The sequence below is a fragment of the Eurytemora carolleeae genome, unplaced genomic scaffold, assembly GCF_000591075.1.
Source record: "Eurytemora carolleeae unplaced genomic scaffold, Eaff_2.0 scaffold140, whole genome shotgun sequence".
Lineage (NCBI taxonomy): Eukaryota > Metazoa > Arthropoda > Copepoda > Calanoida > Temoridae > Eurytemora > Eurytemora carolleeae.
This window is the reverse complement of record NW_019396224.1, coordinates 100,774-125,053: the sequence shown is the minus strand read 5'-3', so window position 1 is coordinate 125,053 and position 24,280 is coordinate 100,774. Positions and strand designations below refer to the sequence as shown.

General features: G+C 30.5%; 1 protein-coding gene across 4 annotated transcripts; it reads right to left on the bottom strand.

Moving 5' to 3' along the window:
• On the bottom strand, window positions 1–23,638 carry LOC111698644 (transient receptor potential channel pyrexia). Of its 4 annotated transcripts, XM_023469023.1 has the most exons (25): window positions 23,454–23,638; window positions 21,119–21,159; window positions 18,821–18,869; window positions 17,420–17,510; window positions 15,903–15,970; window positions 15,257–15,367; window positions 14,549–14,645; window positions 14,186–14,213; window positions 13,555–13,575; window positions 13,064–13,138; window positions 12,462–12,516; window positions 12,082–12,141; window positions 11,514–11,575; window positions 10,524–10,573; window positions 9,321–9,367; window positions 8,978–9,030; window positions 8,239–8,308; window positions 7,329–7,375; window positions 7,077–7,104; window positions 6,213–6,333; window positions 4,316–4,379; window positions 4,028–4,107; window positions 3,259–3,359; window positions 2,547–2,600; window positions 1–169 (listed from the first exon to the last, which is right to left on the bottom strand). In XM_023469023.1, exons 1-25 carry the CDS (start codon window positions 23,516–23,518, stop codon window positions 106–108), a joined length of 1,602 nt encoding a protein of 533 aa, XP_023324791.1. In that variant the 5' UTR covers window positions 23,519–23,638; the 3' UTR covers window positions 1–105. The 4 variants fall into 4 exon arrangements, with proteins under 4 accessions (XP_023324791.1, XP_023324793.1, XP_023324792.1 ...); XM_023469025.1 differs by lacking the exon at window positions 2,547–2,600 and having other exon boundaries at window positions 1–297; window positions 23,454–23,637; XM_023469024.1 differs by lacking the exon at window positions 2,547–2,600 and having other exon boundaries at window positions 23,454–23,634.
• Between the last annotated feature and the right edge of the window lie 642 nt (window positions 23,639–24,280).

Below are 24,280 nucleotides of genomic sequence, written 5' to 3'. Positions count from 1 at the left end.
TGCAAATTAAGAATTTCTCCAACAGATTGTTTAATATCCAAGGGTAGCTTAGGTTTAGAACAGGAACATACATTATGGGAGCAGAACTCCAGCAGCAAGCTAGATCTAAACATTAGGTTTAGAACAGGAACATACATTATGGGAGCAGAACTCCAGCAGCAAGCTAGATCTAAACATTAGGTTTAGAACAGGAACATACATTATGAGAGCAGAACTAGAGCAGCAACCTAGATCTAAACAATAGATTTAGAGCAGGAACATACATTATGGGAGCAGAACTCAGGCAGCAAGCTAGATCTAGACATTAGGTTTAGAGCAGGAATACACAATAGAGCAGAACTAGAGCAGCAATCTAGATCTAAACAATAGGTTTAGAACAGGAATACACACTAGAGCAGAACTATTAATTAGTAATTAAATATGAGCAGAGAAGAGATGGACCACTTCAGGGATTTCTCCGCCTCGGTTGGCGGACAAATTCTTCCATAACCAGTCTTTCGAATCCCATCATCTATAATGCATCTATCAGGGTTTTAAACATGGCGGATACGATATTCTCTATGTCTCGGACAACGTTATCACGTCTCCGCTTCTACTCGGAGTAACTGCCCTGCTCCGCCCAACCGTTATCTGGAGTTTAACAGATTTTCCGGCTTGTCTTGTATCTGACACCAGAGCAGATATGAGAGTGGCTCTATTTTTAGACTTTCTTACGGACAACTAGAAAATAATCCTTGTGTTATACTAACTATTTATGTACAGCACTATCTATGTACAGGAACACGGATATGAAAGTAAAATAAAAGCTCTGACAAATTGCCAATAAAGTTTATGAATTATCCTAAAAACATGCCTAGTTTCTTAAACAGCTTATAATATATCATGCTATATGCTAATATGTACATAATTGATTAAAACTAACATAAAAGTTTTAGATGCATGGGCGTTTACAGGGGGGCTATATGTCTAAGCCCCACACCCTTGATAAAGCTATGGTTCGCAGGGTGGCACAGCCCATATGGCACCGGCGTACTGAGCCCCCCCCCCCCCACCTCGTTCCTTGTAAAGTATTCCTGTGTACGTCCCCATTTGTATGCCATTACAAATGCAAATACAAAAATCATGCAAGCCTCCAAATTTTCTATTTAGATGGTAGTAAAAGGTATTTAAAATTTAATTTATTTACAGACTGAGATATTCTTAAGTTTTCGGGAGAATACAAAGAAATTTAGGCTCTGCCACAAAAACTGAAATTTTCTAATTCGAAGGTGTGTGTGTTGTAAACCTTTGGTATTTTGATCTAACAGAATTCATAGTTTGAAGTATCTAAGGTCTACGACATTGAGATGCTAAGAAAAAGGGATTATAAAATCAGAGATTTGCAATTAATTTTTATTATTTTCAACGGGTGTACAAAATAATGAGAGACGAATTGAAAAAATTCCATGCTTATTGGAACATTTTGTATTTAAACAAAAATGTTTAAAAGTACTGTAAACGTTAATGTCAAGTAATAATAAAACAGAATGTAATGTCCGAATCCATGTTGTCTCTGATCAATTATGAATTAAAGGAATTGACTCTTTGCCACAAACTCTGATTTTCTAATCCCAATATCTTTGGATTCCAACGTCGTTAACCTTTGAAATTTCAAACTATGACTTTTGTTAGATTAAAAAAATATAAGTTTGAAATATCAAAGGTTTACGACATTGGGTTCCAAAGATATTGGGATTAGAAAATCAGAGTTTGTGGCAGAGTCAATTCCTTTCCAAGTATGTTTGAGAAAACTGATTTTGTTTCATTTGTCATTTCTCGATAAAAGTGACTAAGAAACATTGGTAATTTTTTACAAAATTTAACATTTATCAAGATTAAAAACTAAATTATCTATATATAAATTTGGCTTGTCTGTCTTGGTGTCTGTTTGTATGTTTGTATCCAATAAACGTCAAAACGGCTAAACCGATCGGGCCCAAATTTTTTGTGGGACATCTAGGGACCCCAGGGAAGGTTTATGAATGATCAAAATTTCAAATATTTGTCTCCATCAAAATTCGATCTTCATTAAATTTTTGAAAATTTTAAAAATCCACGAAAGGAATTGAGTCTTTGCAACAAATCCCAATTTTTTAATACCTATATATCTACAACCAAATTATGTAAACCTTTGATATTTCAAACTTTGATTGTGTGATATAACAGAAGCCATAGTTTGACATATCTAAGGTCTACACCATTGGGTTGTTAAGATATAGGGATTTAAAAATCAGAATTTGTGGCAAAGACTCAATTCCTTTGTTGTGAAAATCCGCGAATTATTTTTGTTTTGTTTTACGATGTACACAAAGAGAACATGTTCACAATTAATTTAGAAGATGGGCGCGAAGCGCCCTCTAAGGCTAGTTTTCCAAATTGTTGATCATATAAAGGTATCAATATAGTATCGTTGTTGATTGAGCATGCTTCTTTCTTTAACATTAAAATTACAATAAAAGTCTCTTTAAATATTTGAAAGGGAAGCGTGCAAGATAAAAATGTTCTACCTTCTCGGTACTTTGACCACTTTCTTGGAAACTTTTAATGCTTCCACTTTTTTGCTGTAAAATATTTAGGTAAATATAGATTTTATAATAACTGCATATGAAATATTGATTGACAATTTCTTTTTGGGTAAAATGGTTAAAGGGTTAAATAGGAGCTTAGCTTGGAAGTTTTTTTTTGTAGATTATAAGATTTTCCTTTTGACCGTCAAAGTACCTGGATGTTTGTCTGGTAAGGCACCTTTACTGCCTGGATGTTTGTCCGGTAAAGTACTTAAACTACCTAACTGGATGTTTGTCCGGTAAAGTACCTAAACTACCTGGATGTTTGTCCGGTAAAGTACCTAAACTAGCTGGATGTTTGTCCGGTAAAGTACCTAAACTACCTGAATGTTTGTCCGGCAAAGTACCTAAACTACCTGGATGTTTGTCTAGTAAAGTACCTAAACTACCTAGATGTTTGTCCAGTAAGGTACCTAAACTACCTGGATGTTTGTCCGGTAAAGTACCTAAACTACCTGATGTTTGTCGAGTAAAGTACCTAAACTACCTAGATGTTTGTCCCGTAATGTACCTAAACTACCTGGATGTTTGTCCGGTAAAGTACCTAAACTACCTGGATGTTTGTCGAGTAAAGTACCTAAACTACCTAGATGTTTGTCCCGTAATGTACCTAAACTACCTGGATGTTTGTCTGGTGAAGTACCTAAACTACCTGGATGTTTGTCTGGAAATCTTGTTTTTTAAACAATCTGAGATAGAGAGAAGAGAATGTATTTGAAGAACATGAAGAGCCTGGTTTCTTAGTCCTTGCTCCTAAATTAATTTGGATCAATTATATATTGGTCAGTTTAATTCGGATCATTATGTATAAAATGTAAGTTATAAGAATTTGATCTATTTTATTTCAAATAGTGTGGTTTTGAAAATTGAATAATTTCACTGAAGCAACTTAAAAAATCTAATTTGATTTGTTTGATGATGAATGACATACTTTAAGGACAAAAAATTTACCAATTTAATTCTTAAAAATTGGTCACTCTGAATTGGCTTATAAAAGTATAAGTTTCATTTTTTTAAAATTTAAAACTTTTTTGCTGTTTGACACCACTAATGTTTCTAGTTTAAACTAGAAAATAAAAAATATTTTGTTTGAATATCTTTAAATATGTTGAATGTTGACGGGTATAATATGTTTTTTTTATATCTAATGAAGTTGCAAAAAAAGGGTTAAAAGAAAAAATAAAACTTTATAAACTGTATTCGGTTTAATTTTGAAATACTTTTATCCTTAACAAATGTAGAACCTAACAAAAAACAATGGTTTTTAACAATTTTTGGGTTCTTTTTTTTCATAAATTTTCTTTCAGGATCAAAAATGATTTTGAAAATATTTGCTTTCTTCACACTTTATGCCAAATTTTGAATATATCAAAATGAATACAAAAATCTAATTAAAACAATAAACAACAATACTAAGATACCTGAGACATCTGATGCAGCCAGTCTATATCTGTGATAATGATCGCTACGATCAGATTAAGCATTATAATGGTTCCAAACACTGAAAAATATGAATTTGTCAACCCTATTTTGAATAATTCAAAATCAGTGTCATAAAGTCAAAAAATTTTAGGATGATTGTTTTGAAAATTAGAGTGCGAAAGCAAAAAATCCGAAAGCGAATGTTTCTTGAAAAACTACCTTTTCCAAAAAATATTGTACTAATTTCTAAATAATTTTTAATAAAAAATTTGAAAAATGTTACGCACCTATAAGTCCCAGAAGAAGAAACATAGTAAATGTTAGCGCCAGATTACCAGATTTAGAAGAATTCTAAAAAACAAATTTTTGTTTCTGAGTCCCATCCACGATTCACAATGGTATTTTAAAGACAAATAAAAAACTATTGTGACGACTATTGGATTTCTACAGCACAGACAAGAAAATAAAGTGCAATGATTTCTTCACTTTAATAAAATATAGTGAAAACTGTCAAAATAACTCCAGTGTAGTTAAATAAATTTGAAGGATTATATAATTTTATTGTAAGTCGTTTATGGCATGCTAGCTGATTTCACGCTCCAAAAGTATATAGGTTTATTATAATTAATACCAATTATTTTCTTCAGATTTTTACTCTGGGAATAAAGGATAAAGGAATTAAGCTTTTGCCACACGATTAATTTTTCTTATCCCTATAGCAACCTGATGGTGTACACATTTGATATTTCAAACTTAGCAAGGAGCTACAACATTTCTAAATATATTTTTCTTTCTTTTTCAAGTTAATATTTTTCTCAAATCGAATCAAATCAAATAGTTCCGTCTCCCGGCCTTAAATTGTAATATATTGTTGTAATTTATAATTATCCATCTTACATGAACTGTTTATGGCCAAATATATAATTTGATTTGATTTGATTTGATCTAACAGAATTAAAAGTTTTAAATATCAAAGGTCTAATTGAAAAGATATAGGGATTAGAAAATGAAAATTTGAGTTTGGGGCAAAAACTCAGCTCCCTTTGTTTTTAAACTGTTAACCAATTCAGGCGTTTTCGTAGATTAATGACAACCTTGAAGGGACTGTAAAGGAAAATTAAGGGGTATAGGCTGAAAGCTATTCACTTTAGCTCTTAATCGCGACCCATGAAAGTTTTATCTGATGTTCCTGTCTCGAGAAATTGATATAAAACTGTGTTAAAATTATGCGAAAGTTCATATATGTAAAATTTTGAAAATCTTAAACTTAAATCACGTGACCAGAACTATCACCAATGGCAGAGCAGTATACTGGTCACGTGTCTCCGCCTGTATCATGTGACCACTTTACTGCACTGCCATTGGTGGAATTTCTGGTCAAGCAATACGGACGTATAAATAATATTATGAATTAAATCTATAAAAAATAGAAATAACAAATATAAAATTAGAATTGGAGTAAACCTAATTGTTACAATTAGCTTTCTCTGGGATATCATCGTTTTCAGATTGGTTGCATATTTGCTATATTTGATCTATCTAAACCCACTACTTTTATACAAAATTGTATATATATTAATTTTCGTGTAAATTTGACAAAGTTGTAAATCAGTTTCTCGAGATAGGAACATCAGATACGACTTTCATGGGTCGCGATCGAGAGCTAAAGTTATTAGCTTTCAGCCTATACCCCCTTTCATTTTTCCTTTACAGTCCCTTTAATCAGTCAAAAGTTTTAAAGGTACCCTTGTGAATCGGGCATTGCCATCTTTGCATGACGAGGTATTTGAAATTATGCTTACAGTCCCTTTACGTTTAAAAAGAATCAGAAATGAATAAGACACGAAAAATCAAAAATATATTTAAAAGCTCTTGACAGTATTGAAGGGGGGGGGGCAGGGGGCAGAAGTCCCTTGCTCCCTGGCTGAACTACAGAATACGTACAGGCATAGCTCTAAATAAAAAGGTACTAAGCAGTCGCCTCTAATTGAATTTTCTAATCTTTGAAATCTGATGGGTTAAACCTTCGATCTTAGACTTTGTGATCTAGTAGAGTTTATAGTTTTGAACATTACAGGATACAACATCTGGCTGCAAAGATATAAGGATTAGAAAATTAGACAATGAAGCGAGTAATTAATTTGAGCGGACTGTGCCGTTATTTGATAGACAAGAAACTGTTACCGCGTACAGGTCGTTGAACTCAAACTCTCCTAGAAGCATCACCAATATCTTAAGAAAAGTCTGGAAAATGTTTCCAAAGGATTCTGTCTCAATCCCAGAATTCATGATAAAAAATGCGAAACTACAGATAAAACAGTTTCAATCCGTTTTTGAATATATTTATCTAAATAATAAAGCTCTTCGCTCATATATTAGTTGGTCAAACGGCCGCACCAAATTGGCTGACATTTTTTGTGGGAACTCATGGGCACCCTGGGGGTAAAATATAGGCTTAAAAAAATCTAAGTTTTTTTTTAAATTAAAAACTTTTTTCAAAATTCGATCTTTTTAAATTCCACCCACGGGCAACGCCACGCACTTCAGCTAGTTTTCCAATATTATTTAAATTTAAAAACAGTGTTGAGACCGTTTCTTTAAAAATGTACACAGAAAAGCAGGAAAAAACACAATGATAAGATCTAATAAGTAAACAAATTCTGTAAAATTACCAACAGTGAGACCCATGAATCTGTGGAGTTAGAAGACGACTGTTAGAATCAAGTAATTAATTTAAAGATGAAGATTAAATTATATAGTGTATTTAATGTTCATTGACATATATCATTTTAGAGGTTTTTTTTCAAGCTATAGCGGACAGTCGTACAGGTACGTGTACAAATACTTTCATTGTACAGGTACGTGTACAAATACTTGCATTGTACAGCTACTTGCATAATAACAACATCAAATTCACAAAAGATTACTTAAATTTTAGTCTCACTGAAATTTAGAGAAAAATAAATTAAAAGTTTTTTTTTCAAATTTTCCCTTTAATGAAGAACATGTTTTGTTTAATGTTTTATTCTTGATCCAACTATTTTATTCCTAAAGCCGAAAAGCATGACAAAAAATCCTGAATATTTGGTAAAATTATAAATAATTTAGTATTGTAATATTAAAAGTGTTTAATTATAAAAAAAAATTAAAAGCATTGTTCTGAATTTAGGATGAAAAATTAAGAAAAGCAAACTTGTTTTTACACTGACAAATGGAAAATAAAATTTCTCTTATAGAATTTTTGTTTTATTCAAGTATTTTGTTTGATTTATTAATGTGAATTATTATATTTAGACCCACCTAGCGCTGTTTTACTGATTCTCTTGGTAACAGTGTAATACATGATACTAAAATATAATAGAGATATTATTTGTCTGTTACGATACTCTTCGGATTTTTCCTCACATCCCTCATCGAAAAATACAAAACAACTTTTTTTTCAATTGGGGTTGTAAACTTGAAAAAAAATTGTATAAGCCAAAATTCTAAAAAATGTGACACCCCCCCCCCCAAAAAAAAAAAATTCAATTTTTTAAGCCAAATAACTTTTAATTTGGAGGAGGTATAGTCTTCAATATTCCGTTTTCTCTATATTTTTTATTAACATATCTAGCTGCTGATGAAATTAGTAGAAAAGTGGGATAGTGGCATAGTGGAGTAGTATAGGTGATTTTGTGATAGTTTACTTTTATTAGACATACTAATGGATGACTTCTGGATAGAGATGAGGCGCGTTTGGTTTTTTTTTCATTTTGTTCGTTCATTGTTTGTGAACGACCCATTTCGTTATTTTTTTCAATCGTTCAGAAACAATTTATTTTGTTCATTTTTAAAATTAACGTTCATTTTCCATTAATTTTGTGCGTTTTCTTACTCAACAATCGTTCAGTAAAACTGTTTGTTCAAAGAAATTCGTTATTTTTGTATAAAGATAATAGTTTTTTATAAAGTTTGTTAGAAGAAATAAAAAACGATAGTTTTTTTCAAAATCTTTTGTAAAAAAATGAAAGTTTTATCAAGATTGTTTGAACGGTTTTTAATCGTCCGTTTATGTTTTTTTCCTTCGTTAAAAAACGATGGTATTTCAGTTCTCTGTACGATTCATGTTGTTCGTCTATCATCATTCACGAAAAAACTCTTTCGTTTTTTGTTTGTTTTTGAGACATTCTGTTAACCCCGTCATCATAAGAATTTTATTTCATTTATTTACCTAAACTTTCCGCCTAGAAATGGATATCGTCCAAAAAGAAATATAAGCTGTAACCAGGCCAAACAGATTCCTGAAATATAAGTTGTAACCAGGCCAAACATATTCCTGAAATATAAGTTGCAACCAGGCCAAACATATTCCTGAAATATAAGCTGTAACCAGGCCAAACATATTCCTAAAATATAAGCTGTAACCAGGCCAAACAGATTCCTGAAATATAAGTTGTAACCAGGCCAAACATATTCCTGAAATATAAGTTGCAACCAGCCAAACATATTCCTGAAATATAAGCTGTAACCAGGCCAAACATATTCCTAAAATATAAGCTGTAACCAGGCCAAACAGATTCCTGAAATATAAGTTGTAACCAGGCCAAACATATTCCTGAAAGGATTGTCCAGGTATTTGAAAGAATACTTTCTATCCAAATTATTTTACGAAAAGAACACAATTTTGCCAAATGCTAAAGCTCAAACATCCTTGAGAGCCAGAACGATCTAAAACTTTCTGTCAAATGAATATACAAAAAATTATGTTTTCCGGTATTTTGAAAAAATAATATCGTAAATCATCTTCCAATCCATGTTGGTATTAGTTTTGTTTCTCATTTACAAATTGTCTTTAAATATATTCAAAAAGATTAACAATCTCATTAATAAAAAGTTTAATTTATCAAAAAAAAAATAAAAAATTTTAATGAATTAAAATCTTGATCCAAGAATATAGTTTGTTCCCTTACCTACTGCTGATATAATCTTTAGTGTATCCAGATCTTGCTTTAGACAAATAGTGCTAGAAAACAAAAATCTTATCGCAAAGAAGATATTAAAGTTTGGGAGACAAAATTAAACAAAAAATTTTCCCAAATTATTTTCCACCAAGTGTTAAAATATAACTTTTGTTAAGTTTATAAGAATCTTCTTGAGCTAAGACAAAGAGTAAATTTTGTTCAATGCCATATCCCCCTCCATCAATTTATAAATTCAAAATTAGTTAAAAATATTACATAAATCGAAGGGGGGAAATATTGAGTCTCCAATCATGAAGCATAATTTTTTTGTTAAAATTATTTACGCTCTTACCTTATTGCAAATATTATTATAACTAATTCAAACCAGTTTTCCAGTTCCTGTAATTAAATATATATATATGAATGAATGAAACACGGACTCCTCATCTCTTTCACGTGGGTGGGGGACGTAGGCCTAAGTTGACCCAGCACGACATGCTACGTTTTTACGATAGGCCAATTGTTGAATATAATACCCATTCAGGGGTTAAGTTTTACAACTTTTAAAGAAATACTCCAATTTTAAGCATGAAACATAACATTTATGAATTCAGTCTTTTTTTTTGAAGATTTTGTGTTTGGTATCCAAAGGATCCTTAAATATCCCTGAATACAGATATTTGCTGATTGTTCGTGTACAGTACTTGTACACAATAGAACATGCTGTGGAAAATATCGCATATTTTAGCTGAAAATCGATCTCTGTAACTTTCTTATCTCTGGAATGAAACTAGTTTATTAATATTTAAAGAGACTATTGTTGTAACCTCAAGTGACTCTCATTTAAAAAAATGAAAGTTCGGTTCACAACAGTACGAACCCTTTAAGTGTGAAAGATGCAACGTCATTTTTCTAGCATTACATTTCACAATTCATCATATTGTGCAAATCAATTTCACAAAGGAACCGTATTTGAAAATAATTAATTTTCAAAGTTAAAAACATGAAAATCCCATTAATTGTAGTTCAGACAAAGCTTTCAAAGGTGCTATTGTGAATTGGACTTAATTAAAATTACGCGCACAGTCCCTTTCATTCTTGAAACATTACGCCTACAGTCCCTTAAATTTTTGAAAAATTACGCCTACAGTCCCTTTAATTCTTGAAAAATTACGCCTACAGTCCCTTTAATTTTTGAAAAATTACGCCTACAGTCCCTTTAATTCTTGAAAAGCTACGCAGACATTCTCTTTAATTCTTGAAAATTACGCCTAGAGTCCCTTTAATTCTTAAAAAATTACGCCTACAGTCTCTTTAATTCTTGAAAAATTACGCCTACAGTCTCTTTAATTATTGAAAAATTACGCCTACAGTCCCTTTAATTCTTGAAAAGCTACGCAGACAGTCTCTTTAATTCTTGAAAATTACGCCTAGAGTCCCTTTAATTCTTAAAAAATTACGGCTACAGTCTCTTTAATTCTTGAAAAATTACGCCTACAGTCTCTTTAATTCTTGAAAAATTACGCCTAGAGTCCCTTTAATTCTTGAAAAATACCTTAAAATATTCTCTTCTTTGTGCAACTATTTGCCACAGTTCTTGAATCACTACAAACATACAATTATCCATAACATAATATATAAGATTCCGGGAAACATTTTCTGGAGAGAACTTAGTATACATTATTATCTGTAAACAATGGAACGATTCAAGAGCTACAGCTGGTTACCCACAAAGGATGAAACTTCAGAGACCTTTTTTGAGTTGCTAATACTGTAAAATTGATTATTTCTTTTAGAAAGAAATAGAGTTTTTGCCGCAAACTCTTGTTTTCTAATCCCTATATCTGCCCAATGTCGTAGACCTTAGATATTTTAAGCTATGAATACTGTTAGATCAACTACTCAGAGTTTGAAATATATGAAAATTTTAAAACGTCAGGTGGCTTTGTGACAAAAAACTCAATTCCTTTATTTCCATATGCATATAAAGACTGTATTTAAGGCAGAAACCCAAAGAAATTGAGTTTCGGCCACAAACTCTGATTTTCTAAGCCCTATATCTTTAAACCCCTTTGTTGTAGACCTTAGATTTTTCCAACTTTAGATTATGTTATAACAAAAAATGTAGATTTGAAATTACAAAGGTTTACACGATCAGGTTGAAAAGATATAGGATTTGAAAATTTGAGTTTGTGGCAAATACTCAATTCCTTAAAAATTGAAATCGTTGTATCTAAACAGTTTAGACGGTCAAAATTTCATCCTTTGATCGGGCCTTGTGCATCAACGATTTCCACCAGTGTCCGAGATATTAAAGTTTTTTTCTTTTTAAAAAGGATTATTTTCATTGCCTTTTCATCCTTGAATGTAATTTTTAAGATAGAAAAGCAATTATATCTCATTCATTTTTACTCAGATAACGGGATGTGAATCGACTACGTTATTCTTTAAATATCGGTTAATTCTTTGGTTAGTTGACAATCAATACCCATTAATAAAATTAATAAAACGGATAAAAGCTAAAGTTTTCATGTTGTTTTCTTACCTAAAAGAAATATTGTAAACACTAGAAGAATTTCTACTGTACACATTGATACATCACGATAACTTAAAGAAAATTATTATTAAGATTTGAGTGAAAAATTTTTGAAATATAACTTGTTGAATTTCCTTCTAAATATAATTTTTTGAATCATGATTTATCATATTTATAAGTGCATCGATGATTTATCATAAATAACTACTGCTCACAAATAAATATTAAGAATGAACAAAACAATAAGATATATCTGTGCATTCGACGGCCTTTAATGATTCACTGCTTGAAATTCAGCCAGGAAAATAAAGTGGTCAGCAGGGTCAATAAAATGGGCAGCAGGGTCAATAAAAGTGGTCAATAAAGTGATCAGCATGGGATCAAGAAAGTGATCAGCATGGGATCAATAAAGTGATCAGCACGGGGTCAATAAAGGGGTCAGCTGGGGTCAATAAAGTAGACAGCAAAGTCAATAAAGTGGCCGGCAGGGTCAATAAAGTGATCATCAGGGTCAATAAAGTGGTCTTTAAGAAAATTCAAATTGACTGAGTCTTGATGAGAAAGGAAAAGATCTTACAAACGTCTTTGAGAACATCCACTGAACAATCCCAACTTTTTTAGTGCTCTCGTCTCACTTCTGGAAATATAGATAATCAGTATAAAAAGAAACTTTCCAACGTTTTTCTGCTTTAAGTTTGTTTTCGATATCAATATCTTTTTACTTTAAATTGTTGCTCTTTTATCGATTTTTTCCGTCGATTTTAAAAATACAATTTTGTAAGGTAAATTTGTTTTATTCTAACCATCCATAAAACTTCCCTGGGATCTTGTGAGGTCCCACAATAAATTTGGGCCTGATTGGTTCAGCCGTATTGACGTTTATCAGTTACAAACAAACAGTCAAGCAAAGTAAAAAGATTTTTCGATGTAAAAATATTTGTTCTTAATGGTTTATACCTGTTTTTTGGTTGCTTGACAATTTCAACTTTTACATCAAAGTTCTGATCATCTTCTGAATATATAATTAATTAATTAAAATTAATAATTTGAATAATATAGATGAATAATATAGATGAAAAATATTATTCTAAAAGTTGTATTGAAAAATGTAATAAAGAGATAATGATATTAAAAGATTTATAAATAATTTTCATAAGTTAAGTTTTTGATAGTATTTTTTTTGTCTAGTTTTTGTGTTAATTTAGTTAAGTTTTTATAGCTTTAAGTTCACACGTAGTATATAGTTTAGTTTAGTTTGTAGCTTTAAAGAAACTGAATACATGCAAAAAATTCTGATTTTTTATCTTTATTTTTGCAATCTGATGCCATGATGAAATTTCAAACTATGAATTCGTATTGATTTGTTAGTCAATTATCAAAGATTTACACCATCAGGTTGCAAAGATATAAGGATTGAAAATTTTAATTTTAAGGTTAGCAATTAGAAACCTAAATTACACTTTTAGAATTTCATTAAGATTTTAAATACTCTAGATTAGAAAAATGCTTTTTTAACAACTGAAATTTATTTAATATATTAACAAGAGCCCTTTATATACCTGAAAATGTTATAGCTGTGGAATCAAATCTAGTTTGAATTCCATTTTTTCCGCCGTTATTCTGATCTTCAAATACTAAAAAACAATTATTTGAAAAGAAAATAGGCACTTCCATACAGGGTGCTCAAAAATGTCAAACTTAAAATTGTCAAAACTTCCTTAACATTTGTGCTGTACATTTTTAAGTGGTATCAATCGTTCAGAAATGTTGCATGATGTTCATTAACGTAACATTATTAAAAAAATTATACCATGGTGAGTGCATTGCAATGTTAAAAAGATCGTTTATTTTGGAACACCCTGTGGGTTTATATAGTTTTGCGTGCATTTAAAAATAAAAGCAATGACGGTTTTCGCAGATTTTTCTTGTTGTCAAAGTTAAATAGAAATTTACTAAATTAAAAGTAAAAGTGTGAATTGCATTGAAATTTGGACTTCTTGTGATTTTAGTAAAGATAAAATATTTTTTTTATTTGTTTTTATTATTTTACCTACAGGACTGAACTGGCAATCTTTTGCAGAAGTTGTCCAGCATCAATTATCAAAGAAAAAAAATGTTTTTTTATAAAATATGTTGTTGGAGAACATAATTATCCTTAAAACTTATTCCATGTAAACATAAATTTACTTTTTTTAAATAAAAAAATCAACTTTTTTAAAATACGCCATGATGGTTTCAGGTTTCACGAGACCTGCAATATAATTCCAAATCTAAATATTAAAATTAAATTGAAAAATCTTTTAAAGCAATATAGTTGTGTAACCAAAAAATGGTTTCAAGGCAAAAAATGATATAAAATGAATTAAAATAAGACTGTTTTCGCGAATATAACTTCTTTAAGTTTTTTCTTCATTTTGATGATTTTACTAATTACTAATTTTATACCAATTATGACTCAATTTGACGATTAGGTTTTTGTTTTACCTTAATACAGGTTTTATGTTTATAAAAAGTGCGAAATTGGAATTAAACCGGGATCAATTTAGATAAAAAACGTAGCAAAATCTTCTTAAAATTTGATTTCTCCTAAATGAATCCATTTTTATCTATATTATTTCATGGATAAATAAATAAAATGAAAATTAAGCTAAAAGTATATTTTTGATGGGACAGGCTTCAACCTGTAGATAGTTTTACTTCAACTCTTGTCTGAAAATATTATGGTACAAATTTAGTTCGTTTTTGATTTCATTGTTTTTCTTAGTTTTTAGCTTCTGCCGAAGTAGAGCTTATCAAAAAAAATAAAAATAATTAAATTCAAAAATGTTTAACCTTAATAAAAGACATTCTGTCGATTAATGAGATATTTATGTTTATCTCTTTTAAAAACAATATCATTTTTAATTTTGATGATATAGGCAAGAAGAGTGTACCAATGATCTTTTAGTCTAGTAATCAGGATAAGTGTACCAAAATAAACGAGAGTCAACATTAATAATTAGAAATAATATAAACATTGTTTAAATTAAACGACAATGTAATACCTGGTTATGATCATATCTCCAGTACATCATCCCCAGGAAGAATGAGAAGAATAAAACAAAGGAGGTATAAATGAGAAATGATACAAGGAAGGACCAACTGAAATAAACTATCTATATATATACTTTGCTTGTCTGTCTGTTTTCGTCCAAGAATCGCCCAAAAGAAAGTTGAACCGATTTATGGGAACTAACATGACCCTAGGGAAGATTAATGTCCGTCAAAGATGAATAATTTGGCCCGGAAAAAATGTTTACAATAAATTTATTTGAAAATGCGCCAATTGAACTAGAAAAATCCGCCACAATTTGAAATATGAAAAATGGCTATTTTTAGAACAACAGTTAACAACAGTTAAAATTGTTAATAAGGGAGGGAGCGCAGTGATCCAAAGGTTGCAAGTTCTGTCGGAAAATCAATAAGAATATTTTTGATTACTGTTTAAAAACTTAAGTTAAAAACAAGTGTTATTAAATTATGCCAAGGGCTACAAAAAGTATAAGTTAGTTAGTGGCTAGTGAGTTAAAATCAAAGATCAAAGCGTTGTGATTCTTAAATTCGAATTTCGACCCAGTTTAGAAAATTGATCCAACTTTTCAATAGCAATAGATCTATGTGATCTTTTTTGTATGTAATATATGTATATCACTATAACAAGATGGTTGAGAATCTATCTACTGTCTCTACGTGGTAACCCTATATCTTACTACCGTGTTCTGTCCCATCTTTGTTGTATGTATGTCACAATAACAGGATGGTTGAGAATTCGTCTACTGACTCTACGTGGTAACTTGAGAATATCCCGAATAAGAACTGGATCCCTAGAAAACAAAGGTTTATAGTTTTATTTATGTGATTTATAGTCTAAATTGCACAGAAATATTATGAACTCTATTCATTTTTGTAATAAACATTTTTGTACCGGAAAGGGGGGGGCTTCAATTAAGATATGCACAATCCCAATTTTTAGAAATAAGAAAACAACAAAGCGATACTTTTTTTCAAAATAACCATTAATGTGCCGTTTGGTGGATTTATAATTATTTTCCGTTAACCTTTAATTAAGATAATTACAGGGTTACCAAAAAAGGATTAAGCTTTGTTACGCAGATCTAAAAGTATTTAAATTCTAAAGATCTGAAGGTTAAATTCGATCTTATTCTTAGGTATGGTTCATGAAATATGTGTTAAAAATTATTTTGAACAGAAATTCAGAAATTTGCTACAGGGGACGAACATTAATAGAAAATGGCTCATAAAATTCACCACAGTCGTCTCTGTAGTCTCATCCTTTGTGGGTAACCCTGTTTTTAATTTCAAAAAGTTTAAGAATCCCTTAAATATTCCAATATTTACCTTCTCTCCTCCTCCCCGACTAGTTTTGTAAGATCGACCTGGATATAGAAATCGTCTGAATCAGGATCCTATATATCAGAAAGTTACTGTAATGGAAAACGGAATCAACCACTTGCCTCAAACTGCTATTTGAAAATCCCTTAATATTAACAACCTGGGAAAGAATTTAATGAGTTTGAACTAATTGATTGCCGCCGGTTCAAATTTGAATCTCCGATTCAAATCCTTCCTAAATCTTTAACTTTGAATCGGTGGTTTAACTTTGATCCGGCATCAGTAGGTGGTTTAGCAACGTAGTTTAAATTTATTAAATTCGGTCCCTCTGATGTCATATTACGTTACTACGGTGGTAGGCTATAATGTTAATATAATGAAGATGACTTTTGATTTACGTTTTAATTGTTAACAAGTTTTTTTAAAATTACAAATTTACAAGTAATTAAAGAGAATCTTTTTCAGTTGACAGCTTCTCTTTGTTTCCATGTTTTTGTGTATAAATGCTCTTTAAAAGCTTGATATAAATTAAAATCTAAATCAAAAGTTGTCCTCATTATATTGATATAATCGCCTACTACCGTATGAAAAACTAATAATTCTCCTTTATCATAAAGTCAATTCATAAAATATTAGGTTGCAAAGATATAGCCTTTGATGAAAGTATTTAGTTCCCTGGACAAAGAATCATTTTTATTAAATTTTACGAGAATTACTATCCCATAATTTTACTTACAAAAATATTATTTCTTTAAAAGGGACAGACCGGCTATGTAAGGTAGTTGAACTGAGTATGCAGTGTTGTGGAAAGCTTCTTCAGGATTCATTTGAGACATATTTAACTTTTTAAAGATCTGTAAATCCTGAGTTTGAGCGCAAATTCGACGTTCGAAACTCCTACTTTGGGGGTGGACTGGATACTACCTTCCATCGCCGGTCTGCACCTTTAAGATGTAAGTAACATATCTAAATGTAAAATTAAGGGTTCTGGTTATTAAGCCTTAACTTAAAACTTTGGAACCCATTTTCATCCGGTAAAGTTTTTTTTGTGTTTGCTATTTTTTGCACTTTTTGTTGGATTATACCATAGATTAATAACGATACAGATAGGACACTAGATGTTCGTCTTTTCAAGATTTATTTATTGAAAAAGCGATCCAAATTAGGAAGGTTGTAGTTACATTTACATCATCTATTTTTTTTACTTAAGTCAAAAAAAACTTTTTGTTATCATTTCGCACATTCTGTTTTCTTTTCATGTTATTTAATTATTCTTGTTTGTTTTGGTAAAACTTCAAAAACTTTTATATCTCAACTTTAAATCTAAATAAAAATAAGAATAAAGGGTTACCCAAAAAGAATAAGACTTCAGAGACGACTGTATAGAATTTTTACTGTTTTTATTATAACATCATAATAGTTTCAGGTTGTCTTTACAGTATCATCCTTTTTCAGTAAACTAGTTTTCAAATGCCTCGCAAAATATATTATTTATATTATCATAAGTATATATATGTTCTTGCCTGATTTGAAGTTACTAAACAAGAATCTAGTTTTCTTAGAATAATTTTGTCCCCATTACACACTTTCTCCATTAAGCAGTACAGTAACGATCTAAGCGAAAGAAAAATCATTAAAACTATTTTTAACAAATTGAGATCGGAGTATTTAATAAATGCAGTCAACGTTAATCAAAAAGCAATTGTATCTAGGTTCTGATTCAAACAATTTACTTTGATGCAAGCTTGTCAAGCAAGCTTGAAATAACAATACTGAGATCTTTTCAGGCTACGTTTATTGACACTAGCACTTGCTGGGTGGTTGCTGAATAGCACTTGCTGGGTGGCTGCAGGATAGCACTTGCTGGGTGGCTGCAGGATAGCACTTGCTGGGCGGTTGCTGAATAGCACTTGTTTCGTGGTTGCTGAAAACCACTTGCTGGGTGGATGCTGAATAGTAGTTGCTGCGTGGTTGCTGAATAGCACTTGTTGCGTGGTTGCTGAATAATACTTGCTGGGTGGTTGCTGAAGAGCACTTGCTGCGTGGTTGCTGAATAGAACTTGCTGGGTGGTTGCTGAATATAACTTGCCTCGTGGTTGCTGAACAGAACTTGCTGCGTGGTTGCTGAATAGAACTTGCTGCGTGGTTGCTGAATAGTACTTGCTGCGTGGTTGCTGAATAGTACTTGCTGGGTGGTTGCTGAATAGAACTTGCTGGGTGGTTGGATAGCACGACTGAATTCATATTGCATGGTACATGCTGTACCGATTTGTGTGGGGTGAGATGTCCGAAATTTACTAATAATTGTAATATATGTATAGATAAAGTTTTAATTAATTTCATTAAACTACCATTTTGTTCAAGAACATAATATTGATTCTCTTCTAGCCTTCCGGATAAATAGCTTTCTCAAATTAATTTTCTAGATTTATGTTATAATGATTAATGAATTATACTTTAGCAACAAATCAGAACAGTTTCTTTGTATATTAAGAATAATGACATACCAAGCTTGAGGGGAATATGAAATTGTCAAAATTACTGCTTTCGTGTTATGTCATTCTGAATGTATATTATTCTTCAATATTAAATATAAATATTGTGTGAGTGTGGGACCTGCCAGAACGACAGGACAAATTAAAAGAAAGAATTAATTTGGTTTGGACATTTTCATATTTCCTTCAAGTTTTGGGGTGTCATTATTCCTTAACAAAAATGACTAAACGTAGTCCTAACATCGCAGAGATATTGTGATAATAATTTCATAATTATTGGATAATAATAAAGCCGTTGAGGAAAAAAGTGTTAATTTTCAACTTCCTTTAGTTCTGTATGGGGCCTGTCCTGGTCTTAGTTTTGGACTGCCTAGGGTATAAAATCACGTTTTAAAAAAAACAGATTTACAAATTTATAAATTTACAAACCTCCCGTTCTCTGAAGACACCATTCCTAAACTCACATCCTCACGCATCACTATCAACCATGCATTGTAAACAGCGTTAAAAAATCAAAGATTTAATTGTTCAAATTCTTCATTTCCAATTCCAAAAGAGATAGAAGAGGGGAGGAAGGCCAGCCACAACGATTTCTCCTCTGAGCCACATTCTCCTCATTTTCTCGTCTGAGCCACCACGGAATCCTCGTCCTTCGATTATTTTGTGTTAAAAAGTTTCCAATTCTTGAAGATAAAACAATTTTTTTAAATCTGGCCACTTTAGGGCATAAAATATGGATGGACTAAAGTATTACAATGATTATATCATGCTGAAATTTTCAAAGCCTTAAGAATGATGTCAAACTTTATTTAGGTAAAACTTAAATCTCTTCTGCCTCCGTTATGGGTAACCTTCGTGATATGAAATAAATTAAATAGCAAAATATTCGGCATACCTCTGCCTATAATTTTCCCCATGGAACCACCCGGAAAAATTCTATGGTTTTCACTAAAGTTAACAAAAAAGATTGAAGTTCTATAAACTTGGAATTTTTGCGGCATTCTACACCAGGAATATCTTGAAAGTGCGCGTAAAAAAGGTGAACATTTTTAAAGACATTAAACTTAAAATCTTTAATTCAATTAAAACTTTTTTTTTCGATTTACAAAAATTTAATATTTCAATTATGCCCTAACGTGGCCCAATTCTTTAAAAATAGTTTTATCTGGAAGGATTAGACACTTAAAAAAATATTGAAAGGACGAGGATTTCGAGGTGGCTCAGACGAGAAAATGAGGAGAATGTGGCTCGGACGAGAAATTGTTGTGGTTGGTCTTCCTCCCCTTGATAGAAAAGGACCAAATTGAAAAAAGTATAATTGTGGGGCCCATAAACTGTTAAATAGGTAGATATATTTAAACATTATTATGTAAATTTAATGTTGTTATAAAACAATTAATTTTTAATAGAAGCTTGTAAATTAATTTAATAAGAAATATTTTGTCCGATAGGTGTCTCTGCTAAGTAAAATTCCTAAAATATCGAAAGCTTACATCGCGAATAAATAAAACAATTTTAAATGTACACTTCATATTAATGCCCCGAATTGATCTACATTGATAACAATTGTAATATTTGAATGATTATGGAGTAGTTTTTTAATTAAATTTTTTTATGGTTTGGGTGTAATAATGCAACAATTTATATCGGACTCATACTCTCTTGGGTTTAAAGCAGGGGGCGGGCATAACTCTCCTAATTTTGCCTGGCTAGGTTTATACTGTACAGTGAATTTTGTCGAAAAATGTTTCCTTATGACTGAGTTGGTATCATAGAGTACAGTGGGTTTAATCCTAAGTACATCTATTTGTACGGTATTGTGTGGACAGTTAATTTTAATATTTTTCAACAATGAGATATTGTAGTGTCAAGAATTGTGTAAACAACGATGTTTCGGGTTCAGAAATTTTTCATAACATACGAAAAGAGTGGATAGAACAAGTTATCTGGAATCCAAAAAACTCAATTTTTATATGCAGTGAACCAAAATGTAAAAAAATTGATTGCGTCAAAAGCTTTCAAAACTGGTTCTCCTACAAAACCAATAGATTATTTATAATTAAAAATTACTTGTTTCACGTTAAGTTCATTTATGTAAAATAAATATTTCAACAGTTTTCAGTTCTTCAATAACTTTAAAATTAAGTCTAACCTAATTTAGATCTATTATTAGTTGAGAATTGCTTTTCATTCTAAAAGTCAGAAACATATATTACTAAGAGTTAATGCACAATGTAGATTTCAGAAGTAAAGAATTTGATAAGAAGCAAGATGTTATTGAGAAGGATTTTATTTTTTTTCTCTATTTGTCATGTCTCATTTTTATACAAAAATCATATGGGCTTGTTTTCTTTGCTTGAATATTGTAGGCTTCGGATTCAAACTATAATGTCTTAAAACACTAATCTACGAATTGTGATCCCCCCAGGTAGAATTTCTGATCGGGTCATTGTGTACAGTAGCTGTACAACAAGAAGTCTAAAATTCCAGATGCCCCCTCTATTACTAATATCTCGATGGTTTAAAGGGAGTGACCGGTTATGTAAGGTAGTTGAACTGAGTATGCAGTGTTGTGGAAAACTTCTTTCGGAAGGAAAATAAGTAGCAACCAAACCTGAATTAAATTCGGTGTAAGCCTATACCCCCTTTCATTTTTCTCGAGAACTCCTTTCAATTTGGCATGTTTAGAACATATTTTGATTAGGATTTGTTACAATATTATGATTCCTAGAGTTGATATCTTTGATCGATCTTTCTCCTCAATTGCACTGATATCAAATTTTTGCTTAAATTAAATTTTCAAAATTCATTCAAGACTGCAAAACAAACCTTGAAAGTTTTACTTATATTTAACTAAGAAAAGTGTCCATATTTGAGGAAACTTCATTATTTCATCGAAAATATAAAATTTTAAAAATATTTGATAATTTTTTGGAGAAATTCTGAAATTCACTGAAGGATTTGAACTGAACAATTTAAATTCTAACTTTCTAATTTCTAAATCTTTGCAAAATATCATGCAGTTGAAACTTCTATAGCTTAGGTCAACTCAAATAAATTCTAGTACAATAGATGGCAGCGTAGAATTTGTACACTCTCAGTACAGCTGTATTCTGACGTCACTAGTGTCAGTTCAGTTTTTGTGGCCAACAAAAATATTAATAATAGGGATAATTTTAGAATAAAGTGCTTATTTTACAGTAAAATAAGTGCCATTTTCTGTTTTTACACTTTTTTATTTAATCTTCGAAAACATGTCAACGAATGTGAGAAAATTCGTTTTTCTTGTTATATTTGACACTTGTGACGTCGTGTATAATTGGTTCATTTCTCTGTTGCCACCTATTGTACTTGATAAATCTATTTGGGTCAACTCAATTTTACTAAAAGCATTGCTTACATCATACATGTTAAAAGTGCCTGTATGTCGACGAAATTTCAAGTGGCCCTAAAATAGCAAAGCTCCCTTTTAATAACGGTACCCTAACGCATCTACAGTATTAATTTATATATATTTGTCAATTGGTTTAAAAATAAACAAATTTAAAAAAAACAATTTCCTTGTGTTATATTATATTAAACAAACTAGAGATATATCAATAAGGTTTATTTAAATGTCACCATGAATATTATATTATAGTCTACCTTTCCATCAAAGTATACATATTTAATATTGCAAAAACTTGTATCGATGTCGAAAAAAACTGATAGCTAACCTCAAATCAATAATACTTTAAATCAAATCCTTCCATTTTTGCAATCTGACTTAGTATTTAAAACCTCTGAATTCTTTTAGATAGCATAGTAAAGCATATTTTTTTTCTTCTCATTTTTGGATAAATTGGAAATAGTATACATTTTTTATATTTGGGTAAATTTGAAATAGCATACATTTTTTCTCATTTTTGGATAAATTGGAAATAGCATACATTTTTTTTTTATATTTGGGTAAATTTGAAATATCATATATTTTTTTCATATTTGGGTAAATTTGAAATATCATACATTTTTTATATTTGGGTAAATTTGAAATATCATACATTTTTTTCATATTTGGATAAATTTGAATTAGCATACATTTTTTTCATATTTGGGTAAATTTGAAATAGCATACATTTTTTATATATTTGGGTAAATTTGAAATAGCATACATTTTTTATATATTTGGGTAAATTTGAAATAGCATACATTTTTTATATATTTGGGTAAATTTGAAATAGCATACATTTTTTATATATTTGGGTAAATTTGAAATAGCATACATTTTTTATATATTTGGGTAAATTTGAAATAGCATACATTTTTTATATATTTGGGTAAATTTGAAATAGCATACATTTTTTATATATTTGGGTAAATTTGAAATAGCATACATTTTTTATATATTTGGGTAAATTTGAAATAGCATACATTTTTTATATATTTGGGTAAATTTGAAATAGCATACATTTTTTATATATTTGGGTAAATTTGAAATAGCATACATTTTTTATATATTTGGGTAAATTTGAAATAGCATACATTTTTTATATATTTGGGTAAATTTGAAATAGCATACATTTTTTATATATTTGGGTAAATTTGAAATAGCATACATTTTTTATATATTTGGGTAAATTTGAAATAGCATACATTTTTTATATATTTGGGTAAATTTGAAATAGCATACATTTTTTATATATTTGGGTAAATTTGAAATAGCATACATTTTTTATATATTTGGGTAAATTTGAAATAGCATACATTTTTTATATATTTGGGTAAATTTGAAATATCATACATTTTATTCATATTTGGGTAAATTTGAAATATCATACATTTTTTTCATATTTGGATAAATTTTGAAATCAAATGAATTGAGTCTTCTCCACAAACTTACTAATATCAATATCTTAGCAACCTGATGAGTGATGAAGTAAACCGTTGATAATTAAAACGTAGATTTTTAGATCTAACAGAATCTGTAGTTGTGGAAAGAACTCAGTTTCTTTGTTTCTTTTTTTTTCTGCGGGGCCACACGGGCAAAATATGGGATTAAAATAAACTTTATACAACAAATTTCCTAAAAACATCAAATTTGTTTGGTCGGCCAATTAATTGGGTTTTACTTTTGCCGGGAGTCTGCATCTTTCTGAAACATTAAATAACAAACATCTAAATAAAGGAACTGAACAATAAATTCTAGTTTTCTAAACAGCTGATCTTTTTGCAACCTGATGTTGTAGACAATTCGTATTTCAAAATATGACTTTTGTTTAGCAGGTTAAAATATCAACGGTTTACATTGTTGCAAAGGTTGAAAGGATTAGAAAATTTGAATTAGTTCGCGACAGATTGAGCTTTGGTTTTACCACACCAAGTCACCCTAACTTTTTTGGAGCCCTAGGCAAATACATTCTAAAACTGCAATGCTCTTGTTTCTGGTTTAAGTTTCAACGGAGAAATTAGCAAAATACTGCTTCATCTTTGCGTGAAAACGTGCATCACTCTTGTATGCCGGGTCCAATAGCGCCTGATCCAATCAGGGTTCAGTCATCTGTTTGTTGTCTATTCTCAACCAATAGAAATAGTATGGCGGTAACATCTATCTTTCTATCTATCTCATTATCCAATCAGAGTTATGAATCCTTTTATCGGTGCTATAACAGTAAATGGAAATATTTACTTCTACTGAAACTATAGTGGCATATATTGGTTTACAGTGATAGGAAATGATACAAAAATGAAAATCACTATATCCGTGTTTTATTTTAATTCAAACTCGGTCTTAAAGAGTCTGTAAGCGTAATTTCAAGTGACCTTTGTTTCACTTGGCAATGCCCAATTCACAACGGTACGGTTACAGTGTAATAAATACAAAATCCCACAGTTATACATTTGAACATACCT

Excerpts from the sequence above, each read along its gene's own strand:
- LOC111698644 (XM_023469023.1), bottom strand. The coding sequence starts at position 23,518 with ATGCAGACTCCCGGCAAAAGTAAAACCCAATTAATTGGCCGACCAAAC. Across the intron at positions 15,971-17,419 it reads GTTTAGTAACTTCAAATCAG|GATCCTGATTCAGACGATTT; the intron begins GCAAGAACATAT and ends TCTGATATATAG. Across the intron at positions 6,334-7,076 it reads GTCATGCTTTTCGGCTTTAG|TTTCGCATTTTTTATCATGA; the intron begins GAATAAAATAGT and ends TTTTATCTGTAG.